The sequence below is a fragment of the Martes martes genome (assembly GCF_963455335.1).
Source record: "Martes martes genome assembly, chromosome: X".
Lineage (NCBI taxonomy): Eukaryota > Metazoa > Chordata > Mammalia > Carnivora > Mustelidae > Martes > Martes martes.
In genome coordinates this window covers 7220423-7242021 of record NC_137897.1, presented here as the reverse complement: position 1 = coordinate 7242021, position 21599 = coordinate 7220423, and the positions used below count along the sequence as shown (strand labels likewise).

Here is a 21599-nt window from a genome sequence, read left to right as displayed (position 1 = left end):
CCATGGAGGCAATGAGCACTAAGTATTAGACGTTCTTTACTATGGTTTTGACTGTTTCGGATCCGTGGCCTTAAGTAACTTTCCAGTTACCTAATACTTTGTTTTGATGGTAAGTTTTTAGATTTGAAGGATCTAAAATTCACTCTCTCTGCGAGTGGGTCACAGTGGTAGAGGAGGATGCTAGAGATAAGAGCAAGGTCAAGTACCAGGGGCGGGGTGAGGACAGAGAGAACTGTGGTTAAAGAAGCAAATGACAGGAACAAGAGAATGCAGAGTCCTCCTTCTGTGCTTGTACTTGGCACCTCACCTCCGCAAGTTCTGATCAATCCAAAGGTAGGGTCCAATAGGTAATTAAAATAAAAGATACCACATTTTCGCTGCATGCTTTAAGGTAGCAGGAGGGCTAATTGTGAAGTGTCCTTCACAATTTGCATTTTTAATGTATAATCAGAAAACATCAAGACCTTATGTGCCAGTTCTGTAGCATTGGACAAAAGAGGTTAATTGGACCAATTCATCAGTAATGAATGTGTCTAAATGAAATTTCGCTATGCCATTTTATCAGACGGAGTTGTAATTCTGAAACAGAGAAACATCACCTATTTCTAAATATTAACTACATATTATTTAAAAACTGAAGGATGCCATTAGATATGCATTTATCTTCTTGCTCATAAAAGACTTTCTAAATTGTCTGCAAAATGGTTTATTAAGGTTAATTTTTATTTTATTATCCAGTTCACCAGCCACTTTCTTTCCATGCGAACATATAGAAATTCAAGGAACGAGCTGTTAGGCGGTTCAGTAGGGAGACGTACGGGAGAGGTTCCAGGGGCTGGTTTAGGTTAAGGAAGGTGAGGTTAGCTGCTACGTCACATGGATCCCCAAATCCCACCGAACAGGTGTATTCCTCCCTCATGTCATCCCCGTGTCCACGGCTGCTGGGATGGCTAAGCCCCAAGCACGGAGTCAAGGGCCCGGGCTCTGCTCTCTTCCACACGGGAAGATGTTGATTTGCTTATCCATGGCTGCATCACACACTATCCCAAGACCTTGGTGCTTAAAACAACCACCATTTTATTTGCTTGTGGCTCTGCGGTCCAACCTGGGCTCAGCTCTGCTTTTCTGCTGACCTTGACACTGGCCGCTCAGGAGGCTTTATTCAACCTGGAGGCTGGCAGGAGGATGGATATCGCTGGGACGTTGGGACAGCTGAACTTTACACTCTCTCTCCACATGGTCTCTCCAGTACAGTAGCCAGGCTTAAGACATGGTGGTGGGAGGGTCCCAAGGACGCAAAAGCAACATTCTCCAGGCCCTCCATAGTCTGAGGTCCAGAATCATCTCAGCATCATTTCTGCCACATTCGATTGCTTCGAGCAAACGAGAGGGCCGGCCGGGACTGCAGGGCAGCAGACGCTAGGACGTGAATACTGAGAAGTGTGGTTTCTGCCTGGAACGGCCACGTGTAGCTCTGAGAACTCTTGTCTCCAGGTTGTCATGGGCTAGACGTGAAGCTCATCGCTTTCTCCCACAGCCCATTGGCTAGAGCTTAGTCGCGTGGCTGCTAATACCTGCGAGGGCCTGGGGGCAGTGGCTAGGAAAGAGGGAGAGTCTGTGAGCAGCCCGTCGGTCTTTTCCTCTGTTTCTGTGCCTCCGTCCCCTCCTCTGTATCAGAGAGTTGTGGAAGGGAGTGAACGCATGACCCACGTACACTGCTTAGTACTTAATACATGCTTCAGTCCGTTTCTATTATGATCATTATTGTTGTTATTTGTTATTATGCAGTGACTACTTGACTTTACGCCATTTAAATCAACACACATGGATGGCAGGGGAGGCCATGCGGAGGAGACGGCCAAGGGTTTTAAGCAAAACAGTGTTGTCATTGGAAATGTACTCACCCCAAGAGTGGTTGTGGACAGAGTGGTTGTGTAATATTTTCGCCCTGAATGTGCAAAATGTCCCCAGTGGCCTATGCAGGAATAATCCAGAAGAAGAGCCAAAGAAGAAGGTGGAGTGAATACTTAGGGGCGTAGATTCTGAAGCTATAGGCTGGTGCGTGGCGCCCTTGCCTCGTGAAGAGTCAAGTAGATAAAGGACTGCTGTCGTGTTCTAGGCGCTTCCGCTGAGCAGGCCCTTCCGCGGATTGGACCTTTTCATTGCTTCCCAGTATTTATTTCTAAGGCCATCTGGGTGCTTTTTTGGCCTCTTGTGGGTTCTACGTAAAGAGCTGATATTTAATTAAGAGAAGATTCTTTATCTTCGCCCTTCGTTTTTCTGGCTTGACCGCATTTTTCCAGAGAATGCCAGGGATACAGAACTTCTCCATTATTTCTGCATTTCCTCTCCTGGCCAGACTCGGTTCCAGTCTTAAAACAGACTAGGAATTCCCCAAGACGTTGTCTCTTGAGATTATTTGAGATTGTTCACTTAAAGAAATAGTCACTTTCTTATGAAACATTTGTTAACCTGACCATTAAATTGATTTCACAGGCTACTCCAGTCTTAAGTAATGATTCTTATTAAGTTACTGTGTCTAGTTCTCATTAGACATTTATGACATGGCGCTGACTAGTGTGGGCTGAGGACTGTGGCTTTGTCCTCCAGTTAATTTGTAAGCCGCATAGTGGTTGGGATCACAGCTGCGGTACTCACAAGCTACGAATCTTTGGGCAAGTTACTTAACCTCTCTGAACCTCTGTTTCCTCATCTGTAACACGGGATATAATGTAACCCACGCCTTATAATTCTTTTAGCAGTTAATGAATCAACACCCAGAAAATGCTTAGAGAAAGTGTTGGGAGCACTTAGAAAGCTCACAACGAGAACTACATGTTGTTTTCATGTATTCATAATCGAAGAGATCACTTGCCTAGCAATGACAAATGAATTGCATATTTATCAATTTCATGTGAAGTAGTAGACGAGATACATTTAAATGAGGGTCTCAATTCCATTAGCGAGTAGTTCACATTGCATGAACCACTCTCTGCTGGAACGATGACTATTTTCCACATCTGACTTTTTGGGGTAGTGGATGGAGGTGGAGCTATATGAGGAGACAGGTAGATTTTGACTCAGAGTTTCTCTTTAAATGTAACTGTCCTAGTAAAAAAAAAAAACCATCTGATATATTTTATTGTTTCTGAATTCCTTTCTCTTGCTAAATAAATACCAGCAGCAACAGAAGCTGTGTGTGGCTTATATCAAGTGATGATTAACCTCACAGAGTCCTAGTAAAAAACATACCAGAATCTCTAAGTTTTGAGTAAGATGTTCCATGAAATCATTTCTCATTTTGTCAGTTATCATCACAGTGAGAGCTGGAATTCACTTGAGACCACAAAAGAACTATAACTTCATACCGACTGGAAAACAAAAATGACTTTTTGAATTGTTTTTTGCCTCGGTGCCATGTGGCACACATGGAACTCAAGGTAATTAGGGATCAGGATATGTTTTGAATCTTTCATCTTTCATTTTCTTTCCGCTCTTTCTGGATTTCTCCCCACCACCCCCAAGTCCCACCTGCACCCTCTTAAACGTGGCCACGTGATGAACATCCACGCCGCCCTCTGCACCCCCTGTTCAGGAAATGAACAACTTCTCAAGGACTGTTGTTCCACAAAGAGCATAAAATTCAGAGCATGTGTTATGCTTCAGTCTAAAAGAGAATGAAATCTTTTTCTTTTTCAATGTTTTTTTTCCCCCTAGTGTTAGAAAAATGAAGACGCCTGTGGTTTTAAAATATAATTTAGGAGTTGAGAATTGGCCCTACACAAGGAAAGCGTCCTGTGTGCTTTATCATGCCCTCAGGGGTTTTACCCGCGGCTTCCAACATTCTTTGGTTGATTCCTAATAAGGACAGTTTGCACAGTTACAATCCAATTACCATTTGTAGATCCCTCTGGAAAAGGGGATTTTTTTTTTTAAGAGGAATCTTTTCCTAACTCCAGAATATCTCTTCAAAATAGTCTTATTAAAATAAAAATCAGGAAATCCAGTTTCAATTTCTCTGCATTCTTTTCATCCCTCCCCCGTCCCCCATTCTCTTTCTCTCACACACACACACACACACACACACACACACACTGACTCACTCACACACTCTCTCAGTGACACGGCCTGCCTCCGTTCTGAAGGGACAGGAACTTCTCAATAGTCCAATGACAAGATTGCTTTTTTTTTGGGTCCCAAGATTCACAGTAGCAGAGATCTCTGGCACCAAAAGGTACTGTGGGAGAGTCACTGCCCTGCCGGCTGGGCCATTTCTCAGACACTCTTGTAATCTGCCATTGCAGGCTGCATTTTTCACCAAAAGGATAATTTTTTTTTTTTATAAAAGAACAGACTCAAGTTCCTACTCCAAGCTTAGCTCGGTTAAATTAGGACAGCAAAGACCCGGCCGAATACAATTCATGGGTAAGCGATATCAGTATCTCTGCTCATGCTTCTTTCTGAGAAGATTACTGTGCTCAAATGTTGTGCTTCTTACACATCTATCTTGTAATTTGGGAAGAAAGGTGGATTGATCAGTGTCTGAGCTGTGCGACAGCCCAAGTACTGTCTGTGCCAGGAGAGATTTATGAGCACGTTATTTTTAGATCAGTTGATAATGTTAAAGCGCTTGAACTGAGCAAAGCGGAGCCGAGAGGAGCCTGCCGTGATGACACGGGACAGCATTCGCTGGGCTGCTTTCTGCGAAAGCTTTCGGCACAGGCCGTTTTGAGTTCCGAAAGAATAAAGTGGCTTATCTCCTGGGCTTCTTGGACTCACTGCAACATTTTCGTTGCTGTGCATATGATAAAGAAGGCTCATAAAAAAAATTCTAACGTGCTCTATTTTACCAAAGAGGAGAATCTGAAGCTCCTGGATTTTTAAACACTGTCTGGCTTGCCCTGCTGTAGGGCTGTGTCCCGTAATGAAAAGACTCGGTGGGGGAAAGAGGCAGAATGGGACCCTTATGTCCCAGCTCCTGCTCTGTCATTGTAGGAGCCATCTAACCTCTTTGGACCCTGCTTTCTTCCTTTGTAAACGGAGGGGCTTGGATCGGTTTATCATGAGAAGTGGTGAAATGCGTATAGTGGGTTGGGGTCTGGATTCTGGAGCACATAGCCTGGCTTCAGATCCCAGCTCTGTCACTTACTAGTCACTTCAGACTCGTGCCTATGTTTCCTCATCTGTAGTTTGGGAATGATGATGGTAACATAGTCCTTAGGGTTGCTGTGAGAAGGAAACGAGCTACCACAATAAAGGCTTAGAGCAGTCACTAGCACAGAGTGAGCTGTCCATGAGTGTTAGCGGTATCTTCAAGGTCCAGTCCATGCCCGGAGGTCGGCCATTTCTACTGTCCGTGAACTAAATCAAGTTATAGAAGGATAAGCAAAACCATCAGCTGCTGGTCCTGTCACTGAGAATTTCTCATTTGTGCAAACGTTTCCATTGTCCACACTCTGGGATCAGTGCAGGCTGTGTTACCTCCTCTCCATCCAAGATGCAAGTGAAACTTAAAACTCAGAATTAAATTGGTGGCGGGTAGACCAGTCCACGATCCAACTGAGGATATACAGAAATGGAATTGGCCTTTTGTTCTGATGATTTTGCCTTTGGGGACTCCCAACCTGTCACTGTATCCCCACCATACTAACCGTTAGAAAGGTTCTTTCCACCGGAAACGGGATGTGAGTGACATTTTATTTTTTTGAACACTGGTAGTGCCGTCCTCGCTCAACAATGTTCATTTCTACTTCTTTGGTTTATCAATAATTTAGATGAGTAGGTCACTTGCAGATAACCACTTTTATATCACCCTGACTTTTACATCCTTTCCAATATCCCCAATTCTTACTACGTTATGTGATTTCTTTGTAGGCTCTTTGGGATGTTGCCCAGAGAAAATCTTAGGAGAGGAGGAAAATGTTGATTCCAAGGATAAATCCAAATCATAGAGGTGCCTTTGCTTTTAGTCTGGTCCGGGGGTCCACAGATTTTCTCTGTGAAAAGAGTCAGATAATAAATATTTTCAGCTTTGCAGGCCAATGAAAGCAGCAGTAGACAATACCTAAGTGAATGAGTGGCTGTGTTCCAATAAAACTTTATTTACAAAAGCAATCAGTAGGCGGGGTTCAGTTCACAGGCACTTGCTTGCCAAACCCTGGCTAGTCATCATTCCCATGCCATAGTTTAGGAAAACAAAGCATAGGAGGGGAAAATAGCTTCCTAAAAGCCACAAGGCTGGAAGATGGCAAAAGTGGAGTTTAAGCCCCGGCAGCCTAGCTTGCCAGCCCTTGCTTTTAGGCACTACCCCAACTGCCCTTGTGTCAGTTCATCTCTGCCTGAGACTCTCCTCTCCCGGAAGCTGCCTGGCTCATCACCTCACCTCCCTACATAAGGGTTGACTCAAATATCATGTTCTTGATAAGGTTGCCCTGAACCCCTCTCCCCTACCCCAGCATGCCTGATTCCTCTCACCCTGCTCTACCTTTTTTTCTCCTAGGGTTTTAGCACCTTGTAGCTTGCTATGGAAATTACTATGCTCTGTAATCTACTCATTTATTATGTTCATTTCTTATCAGTTTCCTTCACTAAACAGAAAGCTTCTTGAGTGCAAGGTGCTTTGTTTTGTTTACCGATGAATCCACAGATTTATTATTAAATATAAGAACAGTGCCTGGCCTAGAAGGTGCTCATTTAATACTTGCTGAATGCGTGAAGTGCACATTTCCAATACGCTACAGTGACTTTTTTTGATACTCTTTGTATGGCAATAAAGAGCTACTACCCCAAAGGAAAAAAAAAAAATGGACTGCCATACCTACTAACTGTTCAGAATTTTCTAAAATTCCTTCTTTAATTAAAAAAAGACTAGAATAAATTAATAAAGCATAAATATTATGCCCGACGTAGCAGAAGTATTAAATTTTCTTAAAGATCTGACACATCAAGAGAAGAATTAGCCAATGTTATTCTATTGAGTTCCTCAAGCAGAACTTCTTTTAAGAGTCCAAACAGGGGTGTGACAGCTACACAGATAACGGTTGGCTTTGCCCAGAAGCTCATGAAGAAGGGAGTTCCTTGTCATTGGTGATGTGTTTATTTTGGAGTTATAAAGAACCAGGCAGCCCTTTTCAGAAATGTTGGTTGCAAGCCTGGTATTTAAACTTATGCCATGCTTCAGCAACACATTGTGATTATCTGGGAACCTTGGCTGTGCAGATGACAGCTGGCCACAGCAGAAAACAGTTAAAAAGACATTTAGCCCCTGGTATGGTTTATCTAAATGGCGTGCCATTTTTCAGGCCTCAATGGACTGATCTGATCTGTTCTTCTGCTCCTCACCCACGGGGAGCCACAAGCCAGGTGGTGAGCTTGTGAACACCTAGAGAAGGCATCTAACACACAGTGGAGCCATTTATTACTGAATTCAGTGCACATTTCTTTTTTTTTTTTTAAAGATTTTATTTATCAGATAGAGATCACAAGTAGGCAGACAGGCAGGCAGAGAGAGAGAGGAAGGGAAGCAGGCTCCCCGCTGAGCAGAGAGCCCGATGTGGGGCTCGATCCCAGGACCCTGGGATCATGACCTGAGCCGAAGGCAGAGGCTTTAACCCACTGAGCCACCCAGGCGCCCCTCAGTGCACATTTCTTAAGAGTTTTTGGTGTCCCAAACCCTGCCAGGTTTAAAAAGGGGATGCAAATGTAGAGTCATGATGATTAATATTATAACGTAATTACCATGTATTCAGGGCTCGCAGGGAGCTAAAAAGCCCTCTCCAAGAAATTCCCTTGCATTGTTTCATATGATCACCACAAGCCCATGAGCGGTCTTGTTCTTTGCCCCATCTTATTGATGAAGGCAGTGAGGCTCGGGGATGTTCTGCCTCTTGCCAAAAAACTCATCTCCATCATAACCCAAGTCTTCACCACCATACCAGTGGGTCTCAACCTTCATTGTGCAAAAATAAGAATCATCTGGGTGTATGATGAAGGTGCTCGAGCCCTACATCTGCCTTACGGCCCAGAAACCTGCATGTTTAACAAGATGATTTAACAATCATCTGCCCAGGTAATTGCATGGCCCTAGGTCTGCAGCCATATTTGGAGCAGCCCTGCCTCACTCCTTGCTGGCTCCCTCGGCCTTGGGAAGTTTACAGTTGGATGAGGTTAAAGAAATGCCACAATTAGAGACTAGTCTTGAGGACATAAGAAAACAATGTGGTATAGACCAAAACCAAAGTTATTTCAATCAATTTTATTTCATGGGAAAATCAAGTCTGTTTGTAAAGATGCAATTTAGCTCAAAAGAATGACCTTTTGGAATAAATCACAGCTATTAGATTGTTGGTTTTTCAGTTTGTCTTTTGCTTCTTTTTTTTCGAAATGTGGAGACATGCACTTCTGGTGGAAAGGAAGTCTCTTTAGTTAATGCTTTCGGTGAATTGTTCTCCAGTTGATCCAGATTCTGTCATATGGGGACCTTTCTTTGGTGTGTTTGTTCCACTTAAATTGGTTTGTGCTGTTTGTGCTTCTTAATGCTAGTCTTAAATAACTTCCATAATTCTGTTTATTTACATAATACGCAGAATAATACATGTGTAATATACAGGATGATGCATCATATACTTAAGAATCCATAGTGCATGCACTTAGTGTTAAACCAAACTCATCAATGATTGTTAATAGCTCCTGACACCATCATTTTAAGGAGATTCTGAGTAATCTGGGCCTAACAGCAGACCTAAACGTATGCCATGCCAGGGTTTCTCAGCCTCTGGACTATGAACATTTTGGGCCAGACATTTCTTTATTGTGGGGGGCTGTCCTGTGTGTTATAGGATGTTGAACAGATCACTGACCTTTACCCACTAGATGCCAGTAGCAAAGCCATCCCCAGACTTATGATAGCCAAAAATGTTTCCAGACATTGCCAACAGTCCCCCGAGGGGGCAAAAATCACCCTCAGAGACCACTGCACGATATCTTTTTGTATCATATCATTACCCTTTGTTAACGCTGTCCAATAGTACTCCAGATTTAAAAGATATTTTTACAACTGTCACAGCCTTTAGTCTATCCTGAAACATGGGGTCAGTTTCAACTTCACCTTACACTTATGATATTTAAACAAATTTGAAGTCATCCACTCTCAACCTCGAAAGAAAAATCCTATGGCAACCACTCGAAAGACTAGAGCCAGAGAGCCTTGAAATGAATCATCCATTTATGAGATGATCGGTCACCAAAGAGACATGCTGGCCTGGAACACAATATGGGGGTCGAGGAAAAGCCAAAAGCACATCCTAGGCTGCGCTGGTGGGCTTTGGCACTCTTCTCGCTGCTTATCATGAGGATCACAGAGCAGTATCGACCTTTGTGTTCATGTCTTCCCGCTCGTGAGAGGTCTGATGGGTGAGCGTGGGCGTTATGGATTCATTATTCTTCAGTTCTGATATTATAATGTTTATTTTCTGCCCTCACATACTGCCATTTTTTGGCTCATTCACAGACTCTGTTTTAAAAGACTGTTTCTTCTTCATTTTTAAGAGAGAGAGAGAGTACATTATATGTTAATTAATTGAATTTAAATAAAAGGGGGGGGGAGAGGGAGAATCTTAAGCAGGCTCCATGCCCAGCGTGGAGCCCAAAAGACTGTTTCTTAGCAGTTTATTCAAATCCACAGGACATCTCCCATGTAGATAAAACATTACATGGGTGCTTTGTTTCCAATTTATTACTGAACTCATGATGTACCTGATTCATTTAGTCCATAGACTGACAAATATTTATTCGGTGACAGTTAAGAGCCAGGTACGGTCTTGGGTACTAGGAACATCAAGGTGAGTAAACCAGGTGAAGCGTCTGCCTTCGGCTCAGTTTATGACCCTGAAGTCCTGGGATCAAGCCCCACATCGAGCTTGCCGCTCATTGGGGAGCCTGCTTCTCCCTGCCCCACCACTCCTGCTCATGCTCTCTCTCTCCCTTTCAAATAAATAAGTTAAATCCTTTTTAAGAAATAAGCAGAAGAGTAGGACAGAGACATGTACTGAGAGAAGACCGTGTGAGAACAGAAAAGATGCCATTAAAAACCCAAAAGATCCTAATCTCTTTGTATCAGGGGTTGGCAAACTCTAGCCAGTGGGCCAAATCCAGCTTGCTGGATTTGCTTTGCACCACCAAGCCAAGAGCAGTTTTTACATTTTTAAATGGTTGAAAAAAATCACAAAAAGAATAATATATGGTTCTAGGTGTCTTTCTTAGAGGCTTAGAGAGTGTAACTCTCTACTCGTTCAAATTTGACTCAGCAGCATACCTAACCTGGCATCTTTGCTGATCTCTACGTGTGGGACGTGCTCCCTCCCTCGGTTTCTTTCAAAATCTGTTTCCAGTCATTTTTCCCATATGTAGATGTAATCAGGCTTCGTTAGCAGTCAAGGTTCCTTAATGTCTAGCCATCACCTACTGAGTGAAGTCCAATCTGCTTTGCAATGCCCGCAGAAGAAGCCCTATAGGATCTGGCCTTGACTTCTGCATGGCTTCGCCTCCCGCTATTTCCCTCCCTCCAACCTTGTCATTTCCCCAGACAAGCTCGTTCTCTCCAGTTCATTTGCCTTAGCACCCACTGTTGTTTCCAATTTTGCATTTCCACTAGGCAAACCCTCCCTCCTCTTACCCAACCTTCCAGTCTTCTCTGAAACACCACCCTCTCTAGAAAGGTTTCCTTGATCCCCCAGACAGATGTCTGAGCCTTTTCTGCTAGGCACCCCATTGCATCTGGTACTGACTTCCAGTATCACAGTCTCTATGTTTGATGGATCAAATGTGCTTTTCCTTATTAAAGTTTAACTCCTTAGGGACAAGGACTGTGTTGTCACTTTGATAACCACAAGCCTAGTACTGTTCTCAGCATATAATAGGTACTCATTAAATTTTTAAAAAATAATTAACCAAGGGGACATAGCAAATAAAACTAAAACAGATCTTATAGGGGTTCGTGTATTTCCATCATAGGCCAACTATAGCCCACCTGTTCTTATTAGTGAAGCTTTATTGGAACACAGCGACACTCATTCATTTCTGAATTGTCTGTGGCCGCTTTCTGCCACAAAGGCAGATTTGAGCAGTTTTGACAGAGACCACATGGCCTGCAAAGCCTGAAATATTTACTGTCTTACCTTGTACAGAAGAACATAGTCTAGAGATAATTGAGCCAATTGGAGGTCACATTCTTAAATGCTTTTTAAATGAATAGGCATGTAATCCCATTTTGACACTTCAGATAGCAGTGGGCTTTCCTGGATACCTAAACTTCATATTTAAAACTCACCGACTCATCTGGAACTTTCATTTGGGAGGAAAACACTGCAATTCACTGATACTGTACCTTGGGGTACCCTAAGCCTGAAGGGTATGAGTGAGAGGTACACCCAAGGCGTGAGTCCCTAGCTCCTGTCTACACTTGGGTTTCCTCCGATTATACCAAAAAAACAGGAAAAAGAAAGAAAAAATGCAAAACATACTGGGCCTGGAAGAATTCTTTTTTCAGTTCGCCAAATGCGATGGCCGTTACCCACTTTGCCTCGATTTGCTCACTCACTTCCCTGCCCAGACTGTCCTCACATCATGCCCCTGAACCCAGCCTGGGCTCCTGTCACTTCTCACCATTATCCACTGGACACAAACTCAGACATGTGAAGACGAGCAAAAAGCCCTCACTTGCTTTAACTCCTTCCCGGTCATGGCGTTCCCTATGCGGCCTTTCCTGGCCGCTCTCTCCGAAACGTAAGTCGTGTCCTCTCCTCACACTGCCAGCCCCTTCCCTGCTTTTTGGTCCATCCCTAGCCGTTACCATATTTAACACACTATACCCCTTACTTACCCTGTTGATTGTCCGCCCCTACTGGAGTATAACCTCTCCATCTGTTAAATGCATGCACCCTACATAAGAGGGGGAAAATACCAAAGAATGAACAGAGTGCCATTTACTGTCAGAATGAACATTCTAGGCAGGAATTTGCTACCATGAGGGAGTGCAGGTGTTTTAATAGCTGCTGGGGCCAGCCTTTCTTGTCTCTCTTCTGTGAGGTGAGCGGTGAGAATGGTGAGGTCTTAGGGGACTTCTTAAGGGTTCCTCAGGTCCCCAGCAGCTCCCGAGCACTGCGCTTGGGGGCCAGCACTGTCCCTTCCTCCTGGAACTCTTTTTTATGGTCAAGGCACTGCTAGTAGGTCTTCCAAACTCTTGGGTGGTGGCTTTCTGTGGGTCACAGGAAGTCCTCAGTAAGGGGACGTCAGGCTTCAGAGGATCATGAGGACTTATTTCTCGGGGCATCACATTCTCACCGTCTGCAGGGAGGGCAGAGCTATTCACTCTGTGGATGTGTGCGTGCACACGAACATACTCACGACTGGGGGAGTCTTGCCTTTCCTTCTTTGATGTGGAGGATTTTAACATCAGATATCTCTGTAATTATACATAGTTCTTATAGATCACATCTCTGTACCTCTTGTGATCAAAGCAGCTCAGAGTACTGGAAATAGAAACTTCACTGGTTACAACTTAGCCGAGTTTGAGGGCACATGTTTTTAGCTTGAGTTCTGATTGGTTCCCAGTCTTCACTTGATCTTAACCAAAAGGCCGAGAAGCGATTTGATTGGTTTCCAGTCTTGTGAAGTTATACGATTTGGGGAAAAGTACTTAACTCCTGCAAGCCTCAGTTTCATCTGCACAATAATATATTCACATATGCTGAATATTACTATAATATTACTATAATGTATCATACACATATATTATAATCATGTGTATATATAAGTATGTATTTGTATCTAATAATATATGGTAGAAATATACTAGATTGTATTACTATATAGCGTACCGTATTATTAAATACTATGCAGTTTACTCTTGAACATTGTGGGAGTTGGGGCACCAACACCCCCATGCAGTCAAAATTCCGTGTTTAATTTTTGACTTCCCCAAAATTTAACTACTAATAGGCTACTACTTGACTGGAAGTCTTACCAATAACATAGAGTCCATGAACACATTTTTTGTCTGTTACATGTATCATAGACTACATTCTTCCAATAGAGTAAGCTAGAGGAAAGAAGATGTGATTAAGAAAATCATAAGGGGGCGTCTGGGTGGCTCAGTCAGTTGGGCGTCTTTCTTCACCTCAGGTCACAGTTAGGTCCCGGGATCAAGCTCTGCATCTGGCTCTCTGCTCAGTGAGGAGTCCACTTATCCCTCTGCCCTTCCCCACTCCGCTCATGGTTGTGCTCTGTCTTTCTCTGTCTCTGAAATAAATAAACAAATATCTTTTTTAAAAAAGAAAGACATAAGGAAGAGCAAATATATTTACCATACTGTACAGTATTTATCCAAAAATATCCAAGTATAAGGGAGTGGACTTGTGTAGCTCAAACCTGTGTCATTCAAGGGTAAACCAAAAATGGTAACCACCGCATAAGGTTGTTGGTCGGCTGTCCATACACGCTTGCCCTCGCGGATCTAGCGCACACGAAGGCAACTAGCAGCGATTGTTGCTGTTCCTGAGATATGTAACCACAAAGATCCCGTGCGTTCCCGGAGGAGAGAGGCAGTAGGACCCTCGAAGTGTCTTTTCCAGAGCTTTCTTTGGCCTCTGTGTGAATTGTTATGTGGGATCACGTGATCCAACAGCTACTAGAGATTTGGATGTTTGCGACGGACTGAGAAAATTCCCGGTTAACTGAGAGTGGATTTGATTGGAGGGGTGGAGAGACAATTTTGGAACCGAAAGAGGAAGTTTGCTTGGCTCTGTGACTAAGAGGAAGGATGATCTTTGTGAGGCCTAGACGAGCTGTGTAACGCCTGATGCGTTCTTGCTCTGCAGGGTGATTTCACCTGGAACAGCATGTCGGGCCGCAGCGTGCGGCTGAGATCTGTCCCCATCCAGAGCCTCTCAGAGCTGGAGCGAGCCCGGCTGCAGGAAGTGGCTTTTTATCAGTTGCAGCAGGACTGTGACCTGAGCTGTCCCATCACCATTCCCAAAGGTAAGGCCGTGTGTGCTGTTCCAGCGGGGAGGGCGGTGAGTCAGACGTCTGTTTTGCCAAAGCTGCAGACTCACCTCACACCTGACATTAACACAGGAAGGAAGTGACAGCTTCTCGGTTGTTGGCCGGCATTAGTGTCCGCTTTGAAAGACATGTTCAAGGAGGACAATTGACATGTCGACCAATATGTTTATTTAAAGGGAAGGTCAACTTGAGCTATTAAAAGGGAAAGCCATGTGTATCTCACTAGTCTACATAACTTCAGAACAGTCCATTGAAAAGAACTTTCCAAAAGGTCAACTTCAAGGACTCACGCTAAAACCGTGTCTGTTTCAGCAGGATTTCAAAATAATCCATTGAAAAGAATGTTTTCGCAATCTATTAAACGTGTCGTTTGACCTTATGCTAACCCAGAATCAGGGATTATACTCAGGTTAACTCGTTTTTATCGTCTTTCACCTGGCATGTCCATGCTGAGCCATTCATTCAGGCCTGGTCATCTGAGGTTTTCACAGATACAGGTCCTCATTCTCGTAAAGGTAAGACGCATGTATTTGAAATCTTGTCATCTATGAAATTGTGTTTTTGAATGTCTACCCTCTTCTATGAGGGTCCTTTATACTTGGTGGAAGTGTGTAGCACAAAGGTGACTTGTTCTTTTAGTTTCTCAACAAAACAGAAATGTTGTTGGCAAACCCGATTTGTAGTGAAGGGAATGAGGACTCTAAAAAGTTCTACGAAACCGAGATTGGATGCACATCAGATAAGATACCAGGGAACAAACATTCTTTGTAGCTTTGTTTTTCAATCCGGTTAATTTGATGTTTCTCTTTGTTCCTGCTTTTTAAAGACTCCACTAAATAAATAACCTTTACCAAACAGACAGTTTTATAAAAATTGTCTGCTGGAAGCTCTGTCTCCATTACTCGTTTCCGAGACTTGTGGTTCCCAGCATATTCACGGAAATATTTGCTCTGTTGAGATGTTCAGATGTTTTGGCTGTCGGAATTATTTTGATACCTTCTATCAAAATAGGAACTAATGATTTACAAATAATTTCTTACTGATGGAGGAGAGAAGGAATTGTGTAGCTGGGTGGAGAGAAACAGACATCAACCCACCCGAGAGTTCTGAAGCTCTTGTTGGAGGTAGACGATTGTAGACATCAGCCAAGGTCCTTCAAATCCAGGACCAGTGCCGAGTGTCATGATGGCAGCTTTGGCCCAAGGGTGGCCACTTGGTTCCATGTGAACCCCCAAGTCTGACCCGAAACAGGGTCAGACTCACTGTGTGAATAATTTATTCAGGAAAAAGCAGTACAGTGGCCACAGCCTAGAACCTAAAGAAATGATGACAAGCCTAATGAGACAGTGGGTATGATGAAAATGAAAACATACTCAAGCTCACGCTTCTGTTCTTTGTCACTCTAGGAGGATTGTAGGGATTTGCTTATGGGTATCTGTTTGGAGACCCCTCTTCCTCCAGGAGACTGGTGCTTCCAGGGTTCAGATGAACGAAGCCTGGCATATTCCTCGGCTACTGGGTTTCCCCATAGAAAGGGAAGAAGCGAGGAGTGGATGGTGGGGGAGTGACCAAAGTGACTCCCCAGAGTGACTGCAGGGATGGGGTCCAGAGCACCAGCAGAGTCTGACCTCTCAAGCTATAATGAGAGGTGGACAGAGGCGATAGGGGTGCAGAGGCAGGCCGATTAAAAGACGCTGTCAGCGAAGTAAGCAGCAGTGCCATCTTCTAGGAGTGAGGGTGGTAAGGAGGTCCTGGAGGCTTGAGGAAAGAGAAGAGGAGGGGAAGAGAGGGCAGCTGATGGCCCTGCAGTGTTGCAGGATTGCAAAGCAACCCGAAAGGTCCATTTGAGGCTAGCGGCTGGGAATTCAAATTACAAAATAAACATCCTGGCAGTCAACATAGCTAAACCGGGACATACCACTTTGCGCTTTAAATTCCCAGCCCCGGAGAATCCAATCTCTCCCCAAACTTAGGATTGTCTAGTTGAGCTCAGTGATGGTGGAGAGGGACAAGGCCATTGTAAGGACATCAGTGGTATGCAAAAAACTGCACTCCCAGAGATGGCCACGTCCTCCTCCCTGGAGCCCACCAGTGTTCCCTCGTAGGCCCCCAAATCTTTGCGGATGTGATCAGTTAAGGTCCTTGAGATAGCAAGAGGATCCTGGTTTATCTGGGATGGCCAAGGCTAAGCAGTACAGGGTTACTGGAAAGCAGAGAAACTTTCCCAGCTACGGCTGAGTCTGAGAGAGCCAGGACTGTTGGAGGAACAGTCAGAGCGAGGGAACGGATTCTCCTGAGAGCCCTGGAAGGGATACAAGCCTGCTGGCGCCTTGATTTTAGCCCAGCGAGACCTGTTCCAGACTTCTGACCTCCAGAAATGTCAAATGATAAAATTGAGTTGTTTAAGCCACTAAGTCGATGGTTGTTTGTTGCAGACGTGGTAGGAGACTAGTTAATACAGCGTCCACGGGAGTGATGAGAATTCCAGACCGTGGGATCTCAGTTGGATAAGAAGAGGAGTTAGGAATAAATACAGAAGTCTGTATTTTTCTTGAATAAGAAGAATCAGTAAAGCAAAGATGTCAATTATGTCATTGATGAGCTATAAACTGAGTGTGATTCCAAAAACCACACCAGAACAGTTTGCTTTCGGATCATCTAAATTGTTCTAAACATCTAGATGAATAACTGTGTATGAGTAGGCAGGGGAAATCTGAGAAAGAGGTCAAGTGGAGAGTGTCCCTACCCATTTATTAAAATGTCATACGACTAGAGCAATTAAGAGTATTATGCTGCTGCCCCATGGGCAGATCAATAGAAAGCAGCAGAGCCCAGAAATGAGCAAAAATAAATACAGCAACTTATGACTAATAAATACTACTTTTTTTTTGATCAAGGGGAAAATGATGGATTGTTACTAAGTATTAGTGACAGTGAGACAACCGTTGAGGAGAAAAGGTTGGACTCTAACCTTAGTCCTTACGTCAAAGTAAGTTGATATGCAAGAATTATTAGAGGATTTTTTTTAAAGATTTTATTTATTTATTTGACAGACAGCGATCACAAGTAGGCAGAGAGGCAGGTGGGGGTGGGGGGGAAGCAGGCTCCCCGCCAGCAGAGAGCCCGATGCGGGGCTTGATCCCAGGACCCCAAGATCATGACCTGAGCCGAAGGCAGAGGCTTTAACCCACTGAGCCACCCAGGCGCCCCTAGAGGATGTTTTTAATGAAACTGTAAGTGTGCAGAAATAAACCATAAGTGGATATTTATATATTTTTACATTGGAGAAGGCATTACCCAGAAAACGTAAAGAAAGAGAATGACACGTATCACTATGTTGAAGAAGAAAAGATAGAATCATCTGTATGGCAAAAAAATAAATAGAAATTCACAGCACATTTGACCAACTGAAGGCTAACTTCTGTACTGTATAAAGCTTTATTACAAATCAATCTGGAAAAGACAAATAATTAAAATATATGCAAATTATGGGCAGCACACAGAAAAAGCAATACAAATGGCTGAGAAATATTGAAAAAGGTGCTCACCCTCCTATGTACGAAAGACATGCAAGTGAACCACCAAGGAGGGGTTTTTTTTCCCTCTTAGATTGGGATGGCTCCAGAAGTTGGGTGATAAACTTGATGGGAAGACGGACACTCTCATACTATTGTAGGGGCCACTCTTACGGTAACTTGTAAGGCAAATGGGCAACAGCTAACTTTTAAATGGCTCGGCTATCTTACCTCACAGATACACCCTTGTGTTAGCTGAGGTAGGCTAACCCTCCGCGCCTTAGCATGACAGAAGTTTCTTACTCAGACATGTGTCCCAGGCAGGGTGGCAACCGCATGCAATTATTCGGGGCCCTAGGCTTCTCATGTCTTGTGACCGCTTCCTCCTCCTCGAGATCCATTCAGCCAGGAGACAACGTAAACTAAAAACTGATACTTATGTAAACCTTATAAAATGGCTGATAAGCTTAATTCGCTATCCCTTCTAATCTTAAGCTGTTCCAAAAAAGGACTTTTTTTCAGATTATAGTTTTAGTATCTGTAGAGTTAGTTGCATTTAAATTCCTTAAATAAAAATTCCACTACTGAATTTCTATAACTAGTCACATGTCTAGAAATGGTTTAAGGGACTAGAGAGCCTAGAGAAATCTTCGATGGTAGCGACCAGGAGGTCTTTCGGTGGGAGGGATGCTATCTGTGACTTCCCTGTGAGCCTGAGTTTCCCCCATGGAGACAACCGTGGAATGTTTTTCCTTCCGATCAAAGGCTGCTCTCAGCACAGGCCTTGGAATCAGACCTCCTAGTCTGTAAATGGCCCAATTCTGAGTAGCAGAACCAGGAAAACAGATGCGGGGAGCGGGGTCACGAAATTCAACAACACCTCAGGCCCGCGTGAACTTTTCATTCATTCACAACACATCAACAGAGTACTACTTATCTATCAGATAGCGGGTTAGGCTCAGTTGACATGAATCTGGTAGCTTTTTAATACAAATGGTCTAAGGCGAGGGTTAGTCACTGGCCTGCTGGTCCCACCCAGCTCCCCAACTGTTTTCTGTGACTGAAGTCTCCCGGGGACGCCGTCGTGTACCGTTCCACGTACGTCTCGTCTCTGGGGCTTTCAGGCAGCAAAGGCAGACTTAAGCAGTGCCAGCCCCTATGTCTCACGGGCTCAAGTGTTTACTCTCCGGGCCCTAGCGGGAAAACTTTGCTGTCGACGCTAAGATGAAAGGAAATGACTGATTTCTGCCACAGTCAGAAAAGCATGTTTCTGCGGGCGCTGTGGCATCCCCTCGTTCTGTCAAAAATGAAGTATTTGAAGCCAAATGGTTGTTCCACAAGACAGAAATGCTTAACGCATGTTGTCTGTAGTGCTCCCCCCGCCCCCCGCGTCATTCAGCCAATTTCCGATAGCACATTCGAGAAAGGCTCGGTTTATGTATTTTGAGAATGGTGTCATGGGCTGAGCAATTGCTGACGGTCTCAGAAAAGGTGGGCAATAGTCTCATAAAAGAGTACCCTGATGCCTCCAAATGGCTATCATACCGCTTCCTTGTAACATGGTCCCTCACCATTGTCACCGGTGTAAAACCCAAGTAAACAACTCGGTGAAAATCAAGAAAATGGTATTTTTGGTGGGGTAACACTCGAGGTGTCTTTGTGATTTCAGTGTGGTTTGTGATTTAAGTGTTGATTTGAAAAAATAAGGGCAACCTGACGGACACGAAACGGAGCTTGGGTGTTCACGCGCCAGCCCTGGACGGGAGATCTGACTACCCTCTTCCCACATCATTCTTGCTGGCAGAGTCCAGGGGGAGAGGCGATGTGCTGGAATTGTTTGTCAAAGCCTTCTGTGTAAGTAAAAATGAAATTGAGAACGGGGGTAAAATCCACAAACTCTCCTGGAGGTGGAAACGTGGAAAGGAAGTCAATGCCGCCCAACAGGGCGATCAGAGAATAATGGCAGACCACTAGGCTTCGAGGCACTCAATGCGGATCTCCGTGGAGTGAGCTGCCGAGCTAGGTGTGTCTTTCAAGTGTCCACACTCACCTTTGCTGAGGCCTCCCAGGGGACTGTGATTCCCCCAGGGTCAGCCTCTGTCTTAGTTCTCTTTGAATCTGGAACACCAGGTAAACCACCCACTTCTCTGCCCGATTCCACCGCCCCTCTGCAAATCTTCGGGAACTGAATGAACGCACACAGGCACCTCTCCTTTCAAATGAAGCTCCTTCCTCTCCTCTTCCCTGACTCTCTAAAGGGCATCGCCCACGCCTTTCTCTCCTTTTCCCCAGGAGCCCCAGGAATGATTTTGAGACACGAGTGTTTCCCTGTCACTTCACCCCGTGCCCGGTTTCTGACTTTGGTTGATGGTCTCATAGGATTGATGTGAAGTTTAAAAGAAGTAAGAACCGTGGTGATGCTTCACATATCTCCCGAAACCGTACACACTCTCAGGGAGAGTTCCCCGTCCCCATCTCCGTCATCATTGTTGTCAGCACCAGACCACTTCGTCTTGCATCTGCCCTCAGCTCATCCTTATGTCTCATCTAAACTACAGCCAGAGGTCCCTCACCTGCTTCCCTAAATTCGGGGCTTCTCCGTTATTCTGCCCACCACACCTGGAACCATTAGAGTGGTCTTCAACCACAGAATCTCCTCCTTTCTTGGGGAAAAAACAAACAAACAAACAAGATGAAACAAAACTCCTGGGCCTCCTGTCGCCAACTAATGTCATGATCCAAGCCCTTTACCGCACTGTTGCATAGAAAAGAAAAATCCGTTTTGCTTGCAGCCTCTTGTGGGAATGCACCACAGATTTATGCACATCTGTCTCAGAGCACTAGGTTTCAAACTCTTTGTCCACCGTCTACCAGTGAGGGATACATTTTACTCCTCAGTCCAGGAAACACATGAACCAAATGGTGCTCATGTTTATCAGAGATACACTTCAATGTTGTCTCTAATGTTCTGTCCTATCCTCTTCTATATGATTCTTTATCCTTTCTGAAAACACACTCATATGACCCACTAAATTTTCCTTGAGATTCATTAAGGGTTTGTGACCCACAGTTTGAATAATGCCGTCTTGGAAGGAGGATGGAATAGAGGAAGGGACAATCAGGAAGGAAAGAACAAAAATGTCCAGGTGGAAAACTTGTAGTTCTTCTTTGCTTTGGCTCCTCAGGCCCTGGGAAGGTGGATGGGGCATTGTTTCTATAGGGCCACAGAAAGGAACCAAGGTTGACCTTGGCCTAGGCACCTAGTCCCTTCTCGGTCCAGAGCCCAACTGTGGACGGCCAGCCAGGAGGCCTCCTTGTGCTGCTTCACTGCTCACTCTCTCTCTCTCTCCATCTCTCTCTCTCTCTCTCTCTCTCTCTCAATACCAAGCTAGGCATACAGCCCGGAGGAGGTAGATATGTGGGGCTTTAGCTTCTCCAGAGGTAGAAGCCGTTAATGAAGTCTACAATATCATGTCAAAGGTAGTCCATGTCCTCTAGGATTTCCTAGTCAGTCAATAGAGAAAACACAGATCCATCAGTTATATGGAAAGAAAGAACAGTGGATGGCATTTATCCACGATACCATTGGTGACACTTGGAGATGTGAGCTGTCTCGTCTACCTAGCCCAGCAAAAGCTGGGAATGACAGAGCAGTTTCTCTGCAGGCTCCTCTGTAATTTTCTTCTTGGATGCTCTCCTCCGCACCCCCGGGCTTAGACCATGTCAAGTTCTCCCATGTAGGCTGCCGTATGATTCTGTTCTGCTGCTGAGTGACCAGCCCGCATGATGGCAAGTGGTTCTTCGAGCCATAGGCTCTGCGCCTTTGTAGTCATAAGTGGTTTCCTTTATGTTCTCAGACCATAGTTTTCTATCCAAGGTCCCGTCCCTACTGGTCACGTATACACATATTTATATATCTTTGTTGGAGTGACAACTATCATTACACAAGGCTTTGGCATCTTGAACAACACTTTTGTCACTGCAGTTTCTGCAAAACGCGGGCACCTTTCAAGGGTTTGAAGACTA

General features: G+C 44.4%; 1 protein-coding gene across 1 annotated transcript in view; it reads left to right on the top strand.

The window, feature by feature from the left end:
• Nucleotides 1–21599, top strand: part of ARHGAP6 (Rho GTPase activating protein 6) — a gene marked incomplete at its 5' end in the record, with an annotated part of 482519 nt that overhangs the window by 395633 nt on the left and 65287 nt on the right. Inside the window, one exon of the mRNA XM_080831214.1 lies at nt 13875–14034. Coding sequence (XP_080687340.1) covers nt 13875–14034 — 160 coding nt within the window. The remainder of the gene's footprint in view (nt 1–13874; nt 14035–21599) is intronic.